The sequence below is a fragment of the Lygodium microphyllum genome, chromosome 23 (genome assembly GCF_053477565.2).
Source record: "Lygodium microphyllum isolate KBCC chromosome 23, Lygodium_microphyllum_v1.1.10, whole genome shotgun sequence".
Taxonomy (NCBI): Eukaryota; Viridiplantae; Streptophyta; class Polypodiopsida; order Schizaeales; family Lygodiaceae; genus Lygodium; species Lygodium microphyllum.
Genome location: NC_141157.1, coordinates 35,215,219 through 35,230,499, shown reverse-complemented (window position 1 = coordinate 35,230,499; position 15,281 = coordinate 35,215,219). Strand labels below are relative to the sequence as shown.

The window sequence follows — 15,281 nt, the reverse complement described above, 5'->3', positions numbered from 1 at the left end:
ACGATATTGCTAATACAAAATTGCAGTCTTGTAGTGGCTCTCCTCTACCTATTGTCTAATATCGCCGCCTCAACTTCTGTATACACACCACACAAATATCAACTGCACCTTTTACAATATAATCCCCCTGTGGAGTCCCTCCCATACTATGCCACACTAAGCACACAAACCACCTCTTTACTTGATTACTAGATGCCTAATTTTCCCCAAACCCACAATGACATTACCATATTTTTTCATGGGTCTCACAAACAACCCACTCGAGTGACACCAAAAGCCACAACTCAAAAACAAGCTGCTCTACACATTCATTGATTACATGTGGTTGACGACTTTGGACATAAGCCCCACCTTTGTATAAGCGAGCAATTTGACCCCTTCATGTATTTTTCATACTTATTAAAATGTTTATTATTCAGTAGATAACAAAACATACTATAATTGACAAGGTGTCATTGTACCCTCAAATAAGGTAAATACACAATGCTTTGTCTTCTTTTGCACCAACTCTCAACATACTCACATATCAAGGGATTACGGGCATTTTGCAAGCCTTTGCCTCATAGTTTGACATAAGCTATTATTTCCTATGCAGTCTTTCCATTTCTCCCATCAATGCTATTGCCTATGACCATTTTCATTGCAATAGAACTACTTATTTTTTGCAGTCAAACACCAATTCAAAACAATCGTACATTCTTGCAACACTAATTTAAGAGGTATTGTATTTTTCCTAATGTTACTCATCTTTTTGAGCTAGCTCCAATAAACTCACTCAAAGAATAGTTTTTCTCAAAAGTAAAACGTGTTTCAGCCTTGGTGAAGTGTGTTTCATGGTTACCATGCTTTGGACATGATCTAGTATCTCCTCACCACATGTAAACTGAGGCATTGATCACCCCTCCACCAGGCATTGATCACCATAACCTTAATTTTCATAAGATTCATTATAGTGCCTTTGTCTTGGCAAAATACACATGACATATCTAGGTATTGTTGCAACCCCTCTCAAGCACCTGAGATGAGCACAATGTGATCAATATATAGAAGTAAAAGTACTTCTGCATCCCTAAGACCGGCTAGAGAAGACAACCCATTACCTTGCTTCGCCCCAATGGTGTTGATGATCTCCTTTCACATCCCTCTTCGAGCTCAGACCCATCATGTGGGTAACTCAACTAATGCCACCACAACCATGTGCATCTCAGCAAGAGCTTGAGATCCTATGGCCTTTGTGCCATCTTGGCTCATGGCACAATATCAAATGCTTTACCCACAAAGCAACAATAGATCTAAATCCCATATGCAATGCCTTCCTCAATGATGGCTCAAAGTGAGAGGATGTGGTCGAAAGTACAATGCCCTCTCCTAAAATCTTTTGAGAAAGAGGTGGTGTTTGTCTTCCAGTGTGTCAATGTTCTCTTTTCCCTATTTGTTGGGGAGGAAAAAACAAATGGCTTGAAGAAATGAACTCATCCTCGCATCCCAACCACAAATGGGGAGGAAAAAACAAATGGTTTGAAGAAATGAACTCATCCTTGCATCCCAACCACAAATAATGATTAATAAGACCTTCATTCAATCAGTTCAATGAGGGTGCTTTTAATGACCAAAGTTAAGAATAGGCAGCAATGTAAAGGAATCGTCTTCTGTGTTATGCTGCCTATGTGTGAGCACACCTTCAATGACCTTCACCTTCCCATGTAGTTGGATAGAGGAAGAATTCAACAAACCATCCTTAATCAGGACTCGGTTAATGAAGTGGCATACTGAGCTCTTCTCTTGAAGAAAATCCTACCACTGGTCAACTCCTATGTGACATTTCCGGATAGCGATAAAGCTTCACAGATGTATGAGGCTCCATCATCCATGCAAACTCTCACTCTATGGTCAGCTCCAAACCATCAAGTTTGAGTCAAGGGACTTCATTTAGTCATTGCCACACGGAATGGGAAATGCAAAATAGGAATGAGAACAAGGAATGTGATTGGAATTTGGAACGGGCGAGGGACAAGGAAAATGGGAAAATAAAAACAAGACAAAATTAAGCTTTTTTTTTAACAATTCTGCATTAAGCAACTTCACAAGTATTCAAAGACACTCTAAAAGCACACTTTAAACATCATATTGCATGAATGGCATAAGATATATTAAAACCAATCGATGCTGCAAATAAGACTTCAATGTATAGTGCACACAACCAAAACAATTAAAACTCTAATGAATTATGATTAAACTTTCAAGCCTCAAGAGCCATAATTTATAATGCAAAGCCAACAATACATACAAAAATAAAGTTGAGAGTCATGAGTCAAGACTCAATGTACTGAGCAATGAGTACTCAATAAACTATCCAACAAATAGTTTAATGCAACCCATTTGGGAAGCAACTTCATGGAATCCTCTAAGATTTGAAAGGCAACACTTTTTTGAAGGGAAATGCATTATAGTGGTGGTCTGCACTTCTAATGCAAGGTAGCACACTATCAACATGGGTACAATTTAAGCAAATGTTTGCTTCTAATTGGTTGAACAACACCTTTAAAGTGGATTCTATGACTAATGGAACAAGTTGGATGTGTCACAATGCAAAAACTTGCATCACTATAATAAGAAGTCTTGGAATGCATTGTTGCCAGCCGTTACTTCTTATCGAGTTGTCCCCTTCATGAGCAAGTGGAGAAGTATTGTTGTGGGCTACCTAAGGAAATCAAGGATTTTTGCATAAAGGCCACTGTGACTAGCATCTCACAAACTTAAAGAGACATCAAGTACCGCCGATCCTTTGCTCCATGGTAAGGATTCGAGCTTCCAAAATGATGATGAGAAGTCATCTAAAATGTCTTCCAAGTTTGAAAACAAGGGCAGATCTGAAAATAGGACTAAGAAGAGGCAAAAAAAGCAAGGAAATACTTGGAAATCAATTGTACAAGACAAGGAGATAATGGCTGCAAATAAAAGTTTTGTATGTGAGCAGGAGAGGCACATGGCAAGGGACTGTCCCAATGGACAGCAAGTTGAAGATAAGATTAGAGGCAAATTTTCCGAGAGGTAATTGATGAAATTTCAGAAATATTCATCAACAAATGCGGAATGGATGGAAAAGGGGAACTTGGCAAACCACTCTCACTTGTTGCAACTTTATGTAGAAGCTTTTCAATCAGAGCCAACTTTAGAACGGGACAGCTCAGCATAGCTTCGAAGGTCCACAACATTGCTTGATGCTCAAGGGGGAAATAGCATTTCCACTTCCATGAATGCCATTCATAGTTTAGCCATGGTTGATGCTCAATTATGCTAGCTTATGGTTGACTCATCGGAACACTTTTGAGATAAAGTTAATGGATGCATCCATAGTGGTTCTAACAGCAGTTAGAGTTTCTTTTGGTCAGTTATGAGTTAGTTATCTAGGCTGAAATTTCAGCATAAGTTGGATATCAACATAGTAGAATAGCAACAGCCAGATGATGTTCTTTGGCAACGATGCCTATACTCTTTCCAATTCAGTATTAGTTTGCTTTCGTCACGTACATTGCAATCGAAAACAATTGCAAGGATTTCAAGGGAGAGATATATCACCAGGACGTTATTTTTAATACTTAGCTTTGGCATTTTTAAGTTTATGCACATGTGATGTGCATGTGTGAAATGCAACGTAACCCCAGTGATCAATGGGTGACATCGGCAAAAATTAGTACAAAGTTGTGTCGGACATGTGCTTGTGGGTGCTTGGTGTCAATTTGGGTCTAGGCCATTAGTTGAGCCATTAAATATCTACAAGTGACATGAGAGAGACTACTAACTAGGCAAAAATTTAATAAATTAATGCCAAGTCCAAGGCTAATTAATGTTGGGATATTATATGTCCCATGGGGTTCACACATTTGTTGTGGATGGGCACTAGGCAATTCTTCGGTGCATCAAAAGAATAACCGATTAATTTTCAGAAATTAAATTCTGAAAATAATCTTAATTAAATCTGGAAAGTACTTTTAGAAAGCTGCCAAGTTGTAGGACAGGCTGCCACTTGTCAAAACTTCCCGTGCAAACTAGAGGAAGGTTGTTTGGGGGTTGGCTGAAGATCATTCTCGCATTTGGAGGCTGAGAGAGGAAGGAAGAGCCGTCGGAGGAGCTCTCAGAGGCGACAACTGATCGCCTAGCACGATGGGATAGGGGCAGCAAGTTTCCTTCTCCATCTCAATGAGAGGTAGCAATAGAAGAGGAGAGCTCACCAGTCAGATTGGGGTTTTATCCCCCCTTTTGAAGTTGTTAGTGCCATCAAAATTGCCATCAGAGCTACCCATCAAAAGATACTCCTTTCAGCTGATTTTCTCTCTATACATCTTCCACTCTTATCCTCTATCAATCCCACAGTCATTCTCAGCAATTTCTAGTTGCGGGTGGAGCAATTACAAAAATTGCTGCTGAAAATCCTAATTTACAGCATAAATCAGGGTTTCCAAAGATCCATACCCAATTATTGAAGAGCAATTGCAGAAATTGCCACTGAAAATTCTAATTTACAGTAGAAATCAAGGTTTCCACACCACTTTGAGGTCTATGCCCAATTGTTGAACACCTAGCACTCTAGTTGCAGCTCAATGCAAAGAGATTTACAGCTGAACCAAGGGGTAGCCCAATCACCAATTATTATGGCCTGCATACAAGACATTGAAAACCCAATATATAAACCCGGATTATTGTACAATAATGGGGCAGTGTACCTGTTCATTTTATGACAACCAGTTTATTGAAGATTGAAGGAGATCACCTTACATCTCATTGTACTTCAACCTTAGACATAGTCACACGTAACGCAAGGGATGGACCCTTGGGACACCGGGACATCGTCCCTATGACAAATCCGTTTGAGAACACGTCACTTTTAAAAGTGATGCCACTTTTGCAGGTATCACAAGGTGATAGGGACGGGACACGTAACATGAAAACTCAAGCTGTTTGTGATGGCATTCATGGCGTCACTTTTATAGGTGTCACAAGGTGACGGACGTGAAGTGTAATGTGATGGCTCATGCTGTTTGTGGCAGGAATGTGATGGCAGTTTGTAACGGGGCTATCCAATGTCTATGACCCATTGCATGGCTGACTAACAGGACCTACCTAACGTGTTTGACCTGCGGTCTGGCCAACCACAAATGCAGCTATTAAGGTGTTGTGTGGAAAAGGCATCCTATTGATTGCCAATGCAAATGCTTGTCCGCATCCAATCCCCAAAATTGTCTATAGCCAAGTACCTTAGCCAGTCCCACAACTCCTTACCTGTCTGTAGCCAATTCCAAGTACTTTCACCATTGCCAATCCCATCTTCATCATGTAGAATTTTCAAATTTCAAAGTCAAGGTAAAGAATTTGTTAAAATTTTAAGTACATTTTGAATTTTTAAATGCCATCTTGGTCCCCCATCCGTCATTTTCCGACATTAGGGAAATATCAGATAAAGAAATACCACAAGGGGTGCTAGTTGTTGGGGCCAATCGGGTATCGGTTATCCAGGATCAAGTGGTAAAGTGTGTATTTTCAGATTTGTGTATATGATGCTGACAATTATTTGAGTTAAATTAGGTTATCATCACCCTTGCCAAGAAGGAAGGCTAGTTTCATCTATCTTACTCATACACATAGAAAATTAAGAGAGATGTGATGGGAGGGTCTTAGCATATGTGTGCATGGCTAGTGTCCAACTCCAATCACATTTTTTTACATTCAAAAAAATTTAACGTAATTTTAAGAAAGCATTTTGAGAGTCTTTACAATTGCAGCAGCACTCAGTTGTGGACACATGGTAGTTCATAGAGGGCTATGACTAACCCTTGCTTACTTGTAGTGGCACTCACTTTTGGACACATGGGAGTTCACCAGGGGCTATGCCTACACAATTTAGAGAGTCTTTATGCAATGTTGACACACTCAATTTGATGCAACAAGCAGTGTGAAAATCCCTAAATTTTTGTGGCGATTCATCGATAAACAGAAGAGTGAAAAGACAAGATACAAAGAGATGAAAATAAGAACTCAAAATGAACAGGCTATAGAATCCATGTAAGAGAAGCATGAGATGTATGATACTAAACTATTAGGACACCAACATAATGATAACAAGTAGCAGTGTCTCCAATTGGCTAGTACGAGCAGACAATAAATGTGCTAGTTGGCCAACATAAAAGTGACACCAAAATGCAAAGAATGACACCCATGTTTCCCGTGAAGGTGACTATCCTTAATGCAAGAAATAAATACCAAACCATGGTATGTACAAACCTAACGCCCTCTCTCAGATCATTGGTAATAGTATAATAAAACATGCAATGATGATAGCATACAAGCACCTAGGAACCCCTAGACCCTACCATGTCCCATATCATAGCTTAAGGTCTACAAGAAACATGTAACATCACGATAAAAACAAGAATCGCAATGGAATAGGACCATAGATACCCAAGCCATGCATGATCAAGCCACTACTACAGTGCCTCATAAAGACACTAATGTTGATGTCAATACTCACTCCAAAACCATGACCATTTTAAGTGGAAATAGCCAAATCTCGTTCCCTATGCAAACAACTCTATAGAAGGCAAGTTGTGACCATGGACAATGGCCTTTCTTTGTTTAAGAGAGAGTTCCATAGAGGTTAAAACTATTTAAAAATCTCTATATAAACAAACCCGCATTTCTTATTTTACCCCCTCTTGAAAGAAACTTACGAAACACGTTTCTAACATTTCATTTCTAAACATTTTTTTATGTTTCTGGCTGCCATGATGGTTTCCATGCCTTCAACCATATTGAGAACAAACTAGCAGCAATCACCACCTTGTTGTTGAACCATACCATCATGGACCTTGAGGCACACTAGCATTAGGATTTGAACTCTTGTAGTTCATCAATGCATGTAGAAAGCTGTGCTCAAAGTCCATTTGAACCTAGATATGGATAACCCCCCGGGGCGCTTCTCACAATCCTCCCTTTTCCCAAGAAATCTTGAGGGATGACATAATCACTAGGCCTAGAAGATAGATTCTTGGGTCACTCTAGCCTTAAACGTAGGACTGTGACAACAGAATTAGAGTCAGAGTCCGAGGACAATGCAGAGTTGGATTCATCCTTGCTCTTCTTCTCCTGCTCCTTTAAAGCCACTCCTTCTTGTCATCCTTATGGACATGCCCCTTTTGCTACACAAGTATTACTTCCCCTTCTTCATGTTAGCCCTCTACGCTGCCACAGGCCATACATGCAAGTCGTCATCTTGAGATGATAGTGTCCCTTGTAACGTGAGTATGGACTCACATTGGAGCAACATAGATCTCATATGCCGAAACCTGACAGGATCTAATGGAATCTAAGCCACAAAGTCTGTCTTGAATGGTTCCCACCGAGAAGAAAAGACTAAATGCATAGCCACATGGAACAAGCAAAATGGGGCCTTGAAATGCCAAAACACCATTTCCTAAGACGTAGGGACAGAAGCCGTGTTCTACCGGACAGGAATGTTTCCACACTACCATGCCACAACATTCCACGCTGTCCATTTCCTGCAGGGAACAACAATTCCAACGCACAAGGAAAAACTTAAACAAAGTCGCCCGGAACTACTGTTTCTTCGTTCAATCGTCTTCATCTTCTGCCCCTAACTCCAGTCCAGAGTGCGACCCCCAACCAACCCACTCTGCAGTATGCATGCCCCACCTCCCAGCCATCTCTCTCTTTTTTTTTTCGTAAAAGGTAATTGTATTAATTACGAAAAAAATACAAGATTACTTGATTACAAGATACATGATGACAATCTAAGCCATCATGTGAAGAGGTTCCAAATACTACAAGTTACAAAGTCATGGCAAAGACGCGGAGGAAATTGCCATATGCCAAGGACGTAAGTCCTCCCTGGAGAGCAAGTCAGAATGCTGGAGAAGATCTAACTGCCACTACAAGAGGCCCTTAAGCCTAGCAATATGCCACTCAACATTATAGGCGGAATCAAAAAGAAAAGCATTCCGAATGGTCCAGTTATGCCAACAGCCCCAATATCGAAGAAAGTGATACATGAGCTTCATATGTGGCTATGCCGGAGTGGGGTATTTGGAGCCATCTCTCTCTCTCTCTCTCTCTCTCTCTCTCTCTCTCTCTCTCTCTCTCTCTCTCTCTCTCTCTCTCCACATACGCGTGTGTGTGTGTGTGCTCGCGCGCGCACGCGCACATGTGCACACGTACACACACACTTTTGAGGCATGGGTGAAGCCTTAAGGTCCAAAAAGGAGAATATAAATCTCCTACAAAAAGGGAGTATCCATGTGAAAATCAACCAGAAAATAGTCAAACTGATCCATTACTCTTGTTTCAGCCATAGTCATTGATAGAAATCCAAGAAAGGAGGAGGAAAAAGGATATATCTTGTCTATGAAATAGCTTGAAGGCAGCATGACCTGAATCTCCATGATTGTGACCCTAGACTTAATCATGCCCATTGAGCCTACTGTTCTGATTATCTTGACCATAGAAGAAGGCATTTCTTGTGGCACTTCTTTATAGAAAGAAGGTTTCTCAAAAAACTTCCCTTCTTGTACCAAATTTCAACATTCACTAGTGATTCTCCTCTATTAGCTAAGGGTTCTCTTCCTCTTTCCATAAAGTGCTTATGTAATCAAATGTCCCATTCTTCCCTCAAACTAAGTGAATTCAATCAGTCATCAACAATACTTTGTCCCTAAACCACCTTTTTTTTAAAGAAGAAAGACTTCAAGCTCTGATACAAATGTTAGGAAGGGGTTGTGTAACATTTATTTACACTTGATTAACTCCACAACCTGCAGAAAAACATGCGGACGGTAGAGAGGCAAAGCAAGGTCCTAAGGTGGGCAGGGCCCACACCCCTCATTGACGAGAGACAACAAACTCCTCCTCATATGTTCCAATCAGACACCTGGTTCCTGCAGCTATCTACCAAAATTCTCAACAATGAAATACAGCAAGACAAAAGAATCTGATGGAAGACAATCTGTTCTAGTGAGCTATGTCTTAATTGGAACCTCAACATCCCAAATTCTTGAACAAATCAACCAAACACATCCTCACATGGTTGACAATGCAAAATTGAGCCTTTAAACCAATCCTTGAGGAAATTGATCTCGAATAATCATCCCAAACTAGCCGAAAATAAAGCATTACAACCTCCACACAACTCAAAGCAGCTTCACCCTGATGAAAGCATAGCGACAAACAGCCTCACTTCAAGGAAACCACAGAAAAACTGGGAGAACTTTGGAACAAACTTATGAGAGACCTTTTTTAAATGGCTCTGATGTGCTGCAGGAAAGTGCAAGGAAGGGGGGGGAGGGAAGGGAGACAAGGGAAACACTGAAGGATTTTTTATTTTTTGTTAAGCTCCATTGTTCATTTGACCTAAATATGAGTCTTGCAAATCACACACGTGCTGCCCTAATGAGGTGACATGGAGGTAAAAACAAGCTTTAGTTTCACTGTGCCTGCATCTGTGTAAAGAAAGAAAAAAATGGCAGAGTTCCTTGCAAATTATCCATTTGCAAACTTTGGGTAGAGACAATACCTGCACCATTAAAACCAGGAGTGCCCCTCGCAAGTAACTTCACATCAACATCCTCTGCAACAGGTTTGTTTAACAAGTAAAGCTCTAGAATTTCTTGCCTGCCACGAACATCGGGGTTGTTGACCACCACCTGTCACATTACCTCCTACCCAGTTAGACATTTCAAAAGTGTACGTCAGTGCTTCCTGCATACCAAACTGTCAAGGCAATTGTAAAGCTGTGTCACATAGAATATGAACTAACGATCTCAGTCGCCACAATTTCTAGTCTCAGCAACTATTAGCTTCACACTACTTCTGAAGAACTAAGAGAGCTGGATTCTATTGCATGGCTAACAAATCACATGTATTCCGTTTGAATCAGACAAAGCGCTAGACATTTTGATCACAACATATCCAAACACAACAATAAGATGTACCAAAGAAACAATCTGGACACAGCCAACTCTGGACAAAGTAGAAAGCTTAATTCAGTAGGCCATAGACTAGGAGAACCCAGTGGATGAGCAAAGTTTAGAGGCATACATGTCGATCAAATCTTCCTGGGCGAGTCAAAGCAGGATCCAGTATTTCAGGTAAATTTGTTGCACCAACAACGATTATACCCTGCACTCATTTTCTCATGTTAGAATTGCAATTAAAATGGGAAAAAACTTGTAAAATCTCTTCGAATTCCAAAGGCAGCATGCACCTCATTTGCCTCAAATCCATCCATCTCAACTAGCAACTGATGAAGTGTTTTCTTGGTATGACCTTCCCATTGTTTCCGAGTAGATCCAACTGCATCAATTTCATCAATAAAGACTATACAAGGTGCCTGGAAAACATACCCATTTTAGAAAAGCTTCAATAGAGCAGTAATGGTTGAATATTGCCTACAGAAAATCATTAATATTCCATTCACCTTTTTCTTTGCAGCTTGAAATAAAGCACGAACACGCCGTGCACCAACACCTACAAACCTGCTCAGATAAATTAGAAACCACATGTTGCTTATAATTTTTAATCTATAGAGCAATGTGAGAAGCCTTATCCTTGTACACAATGTAGAGGCCAGAATTGTGTCCAAGATGGAAATTCACCAATGCATAACAGAGAAGCACTCAAAATGGTATGATTGCCTAGGTGCTGTTACGACACAAAGGTGTCTGCACACACAGGAAAATAGGGTTCCCAACTTATGCTTTTTAAAATGAAAAAGTTTTTTGCTGGCTGGAAAACATCACGGTTTTTTGGGGAAAGGTATCAGCTTTAGCTTGTGACAACAGGAGGTCCAGTATATGGAGTTCATCCACTTATATTCATTTAATAAGGAATATGCCATCTCACTCTCAGTTGACATATCAGTAACATTACCCTCACATATCTACCCTCAGTGATAATTTGGAGTTTTCCTTTTTCCCAAAATGAAGTGTCACTAGTTATACATAAAATCAAAGAAGTACATGTGCTCAAGATATCGGTATTCTAAAGCAGTACTTACCCTTACATTTCTACCCTTAGTCATAGTTAAGTGTATCTAATTACATACTCAAAACTAAATAAGCACATGGGCTCCACAGCATAGCTGCAGTAAAAGAGATGCGCCAAATATACATGATGCTTCTCTCAACAGTTTGGGAGGGATGGGAGAGAGATGCCAAGGAGGGGGTTGCAGCACAATTGGGAGTGGCTACCCTAAAGGTGAAAAACACTCAATGGTGGCCCTTGTTGTGGAGAAACATCTGCCACAGCTCCTATCAATGAGAAGGTATTCACCTGGAGAAGTGCATTAGAGCTGGTCACTAATGAATGGTCAAAAGTTATGGTGGACCCACGTAGTGGGTTAGAAGAAAGATAGTACACACTTTTACCATAATGAACTAATTGGGCACCTATGATTGGAACTCAACATATCAAGTTCAAACTCACACATAGAAAGGACCATAGCAACATGGAACTGAAACAAACAGGGAACGCCATGATTTGCCATTCCATGTGGCCATATAGTCACATGGAATAGGCATGGAGCAGGGAATAGGGAGGGGGAACAAAGACGAGGGACCCAAAACTCGCCATTCCATGTTGCTATGGAAAGGATTAATGCCTTTTAAGTGTAAGCCACCACATGATCATAAAAAATTTGTACAATGTGCTTATGTAGACTGAATGTTTAGAATGCACATATCTTTATATATGAAACTAATATAAGAATTCAACGTTGCTTTTGTAATGTAGTCAAAAAAAGGCTTTCATATGATACCCATATTGAATGGATCCCTACATTTTAGAAGCCTTGGATTGGCTTGAAAATGCTAGTCTTAAAAAATAGGAATAGCATTTAAAAATAGAAGTGTTTTGAGTTTTGACATTTTGGTTGTTGCTATTTGTGACAGTTCTCAGCTCAAAAAGGAAGAACATAGAGAAGAGAGAAGTGTTACAGCACTTGCCATGCAAGCTTCCAAGTGTTCCACACTTGTCACACCTCATGACCTATGTCTTGCATTGTTGTTTTACAAGACAACAAAGCTTCAAATTCGCTCCATCATCATCAAATACCTCAATCCTCCCTTTTCTTTCGTTGATGTTTTACGGGACAACAAACCTTTAAATTCATTATAGCACCTCCTTCTTAAGCTCCTTTTCTATTTCAAAAACAAGATGAAAGCCATATTGACGCAAACAATGGACAAAGGCTGATTTTCCTCTGTCTACTCTCATCTTGTAAAGAAACCAAATGTTTTTATTGCATAGTTATTGGTTTGTTTATACATGTGTGTATGTTTATCCTTTGATTGATCCTGTGAAATTAAGAAATACTTTAGTTGTAATTAAGATGATTCCCTAAGGGACTTGGGTTGAGCAAAAATGTATCTCCCCATTTTTTAAAAATTTATTTTAAGGTTTCTTCTTTGTCGGGTGGTGGTGTGGTTGTGTGTGTGTGTGTGTGTGTGTGTGTGGCGGTAGTAGTGTTGGGATGTGTGTGCTCATCCTTAACCTTCAACTTATCTCCATTTCTCATATATATCCATGGTCGTAATTCTCTATATTCTTTCTTTCTATTTTCTCGAATTGAGAAGTCTCAAAAATAAGTGAATATTGTAATTATAAGCATACTATGTTGTATGGGGCATTTAAATGACAACTATCAAGGACCTCAAGGCCTAAGCCAAAGGAAGAACCAACCTCCATTAGTAGAATTTACATCGTATAAAAAGTGTATTGCACCTATGCCATGCATTAGTGGTGGCCTTGCCTAACGCAATACTATCATAAAGCGCCCTCGTTAATATACCATATGTCACGAACCACCCCAGGTCCGCCTTGGGGTGGGGAGAGACCCAACCCCGAAGAGCCCGCGTCAAGGGGAATCACCCACCTATCGGCGTGCCCACAAGCATGCGGAAGCGTATCTCAACGTGTCATGAGGAAAAAACAAGTGGTGCAAGGCTAAAAACGAACGGCCCCTCTTGAGGGCCCGAGTATATTGCGAAGGCGGCCCAAAGGCTCGCGAACGTAACACGGCGCGAAACGCGCAAGGCACAAGGTTCGCGGGCATGGGATGGTGCAATATCAACCTGCTCTCCACCACGACGCAACACCGCGGGTGAGGTAAGGGCTCATGGAGCTCACATCCCCCCTTGATGAACTCGATGTCCTCATCGAGTCCTTACAAAAACCATCTGAGGTTGATCAGTTGGTAATGTATGTTCAAAAGTTCGGGGGTCTTAACACGCCTCGCTATCAAGGCAGCCAATGTCTATCCCGCTAGACTCATACTTAACCAAAATTTCGGGGGTCTTTGCCGACTCGCTATCAAGCCGGCCAGGGTCTACCCACTAGGTGCCATGCCCACTGACTCGATTACAAGTGTGGAACACGGTCTTTCGTACTCGGAGTAAGATGAACCACCCACTGACTCCATTACAAGTGTGGAGTGGTCCCGAGACATAGACTAGGAAGAAAACTTTTATTGGGCACTTCAATCCATCCACCTGCTGACCAACTTACAAGCACAGAGTGGAAGGTGACCCAGTTGGGATCCTGGCAGTATGAGTGCGCAGACCATGCCAGAGGGACTGGAAGCAAGGCAAGAGGCTCAGCTAGGAGCGTGCCATGCCATGAATGCAAGGGCCCAAGAGGTGGCACCTTGCGGAGAGTGGCCCCGATTGGCCTGATCTGTCAATCCGCGTACAAGGTAAGAGAGAGCATTTTCCCACGCTGGAGTGGATGCGTCGCTCCTCCTGCATGAGGTAGCATTTGGTCACCACGGGGTAACCGCATACCTCAATGTCTTCTTAGGGGTGCGTTGTGGAGTCGCACCCCCCCTTGAGAGGTGATGGGCCTTAGTTGCGCAGATCTTCTTCTTTGTGCGCACTTTCTTGAGTAGGGCCTTGGTTGCCCAGATTGGCGCTTTGGCACTTTGAGCTATCTTCTTGAAGAAGAGCCCACACTGCCCTCTTTCGAAGATAGCATGTCTCTTTGCGCGGAAGGCGCGATCCCAGCATGTCGCGCCAGCCGTCTTCATCCGCTTGGACCTTCCTGGGTCGGGAGCACCATGTACACGGACGCACCGAGGGGCACACGATGTTGCTGCATGCCTTCTTGCACGTCGCGAGAGAGCCATTTCTCCCGCATCGAGCACCCTGCCTTGCGTTGGAGCACACCTGGACGCCGAAAGAGGAGGTGGGAGCTCGTCCTAAGTGGACTGGATATTCGGAGCACCTAGACAAAGCAAGGTGACTAGACGGGTTGCATCAAATCGCCTAGCCTGGATTCCAACGTCGAGTGATCTAGTAGGAGCTGCCTCTTTTCGGCATACATCCGTTCAATCTCATCCTTTAGCACAGATGCTTTAGACTTCACCTTGGGGGGCCATTTCACGGTCCAGGTTTCGCCTCCCGAAGGGCATGAGGAGCACCTACCGCGGAGTTTGCTCTGATACCAAGTGTCACGAACCACCCCGGGTCCGCCTTGGGGTGGGGAGAGACCCACTGGGGAGAGACCCAACCCCGAAGAGCCCGCGTCAAGGGGAATCACCCACCTATCGGCGTGCCCACAAGCATGCGGAAGCGTATCTCAACATGTCACGAGGAAACAACAAGTGGTGCGGGGCTAAAAACGAAGGGCCCCTCTTGAGGGCCCAAGTATATTGCGAAGGCGGCCCGAAGGCTCGCGAAGGTAACACAGCGCGAAACGCGCAAGGCACAAGGTTCGCGGGCACGGGATGGCGCAATATCAACCTGCTCTCCACCACGACGCAACACCGCGGGTGAGGTAAGGGCTCATGGAGCTCACATCCCTCATACCATAGGCCAGGCTCAACCACTTGTACAAACCTATAAGCGCCTTCCCACACCAACTAGGCTTCCTAAAAGAACAACGCAATTTGTTGCCCCATCTTGCTAAATCTGTGCGGACCAAGCCATTGAGAATGTCCATTCGAAATGTAATGTAATGCTCTATTATACCAAATCTCAATTACGGCTAGATATCCAATCCTTCTCTCCACGAATCAAAGTGTGCATGCCAATTGGCATTGCATAGAAGAAACTCACTAACCACTACATGACTAAAAAGGTCAAGACCTCTCTCTAGGATTCCACTCTAACTCATCAAACCTAGATTCCTCTAGATCCACAACCTTCACTCATGTTTGTCCTACAACTTATCGGAGCAAGAAGAATGCCTAGAGTGTCATACAACTATCTAGCATAATAACC

At 42.1% G+C, this 15,281-nt stretch overlaps 1 protein-coding gene across 4 annotated transcripts in view; it reads right to left on the bottom strand.

Moving 5' to 3' along the window:
- Positions 1–15,281, bottom strand: part of FTSH11 (FTSH protease 11) — a 160,501-nt gene that overhangs the window by 33,077 nt on the left and 112,143 nt on the right. For all 4 annotated transcript variants that reach the window (XR_015688167.1, XR_015688166.1, XM_087664683.1 and 1 more), the window contains exons 9-12: positions 10,484–10,541; positions 10,271–10,396; positions 10,105–10,185; positions 9,581–9,710 (exon numbers count right to left, since the gene is read on the bottom strand). Coding sequence is in view for 2 of the 4 variants with exons in the window: in XM_087664683.1 (XP_087520809.1) it covers positions 9,581–9,710; positions 10,105–10,185; positions 10,271–10,396; positions 10,484–10,541 (395 nt within the window). In the remaining 2 variants the exon portion in view is untranslated. The remainder of the gene's footprint in view (positions 1–9,580; positions 9,711–10,104; positions 10,186–10,270; positions 10,397–10,483; positions 10,542–15,281) is intronic.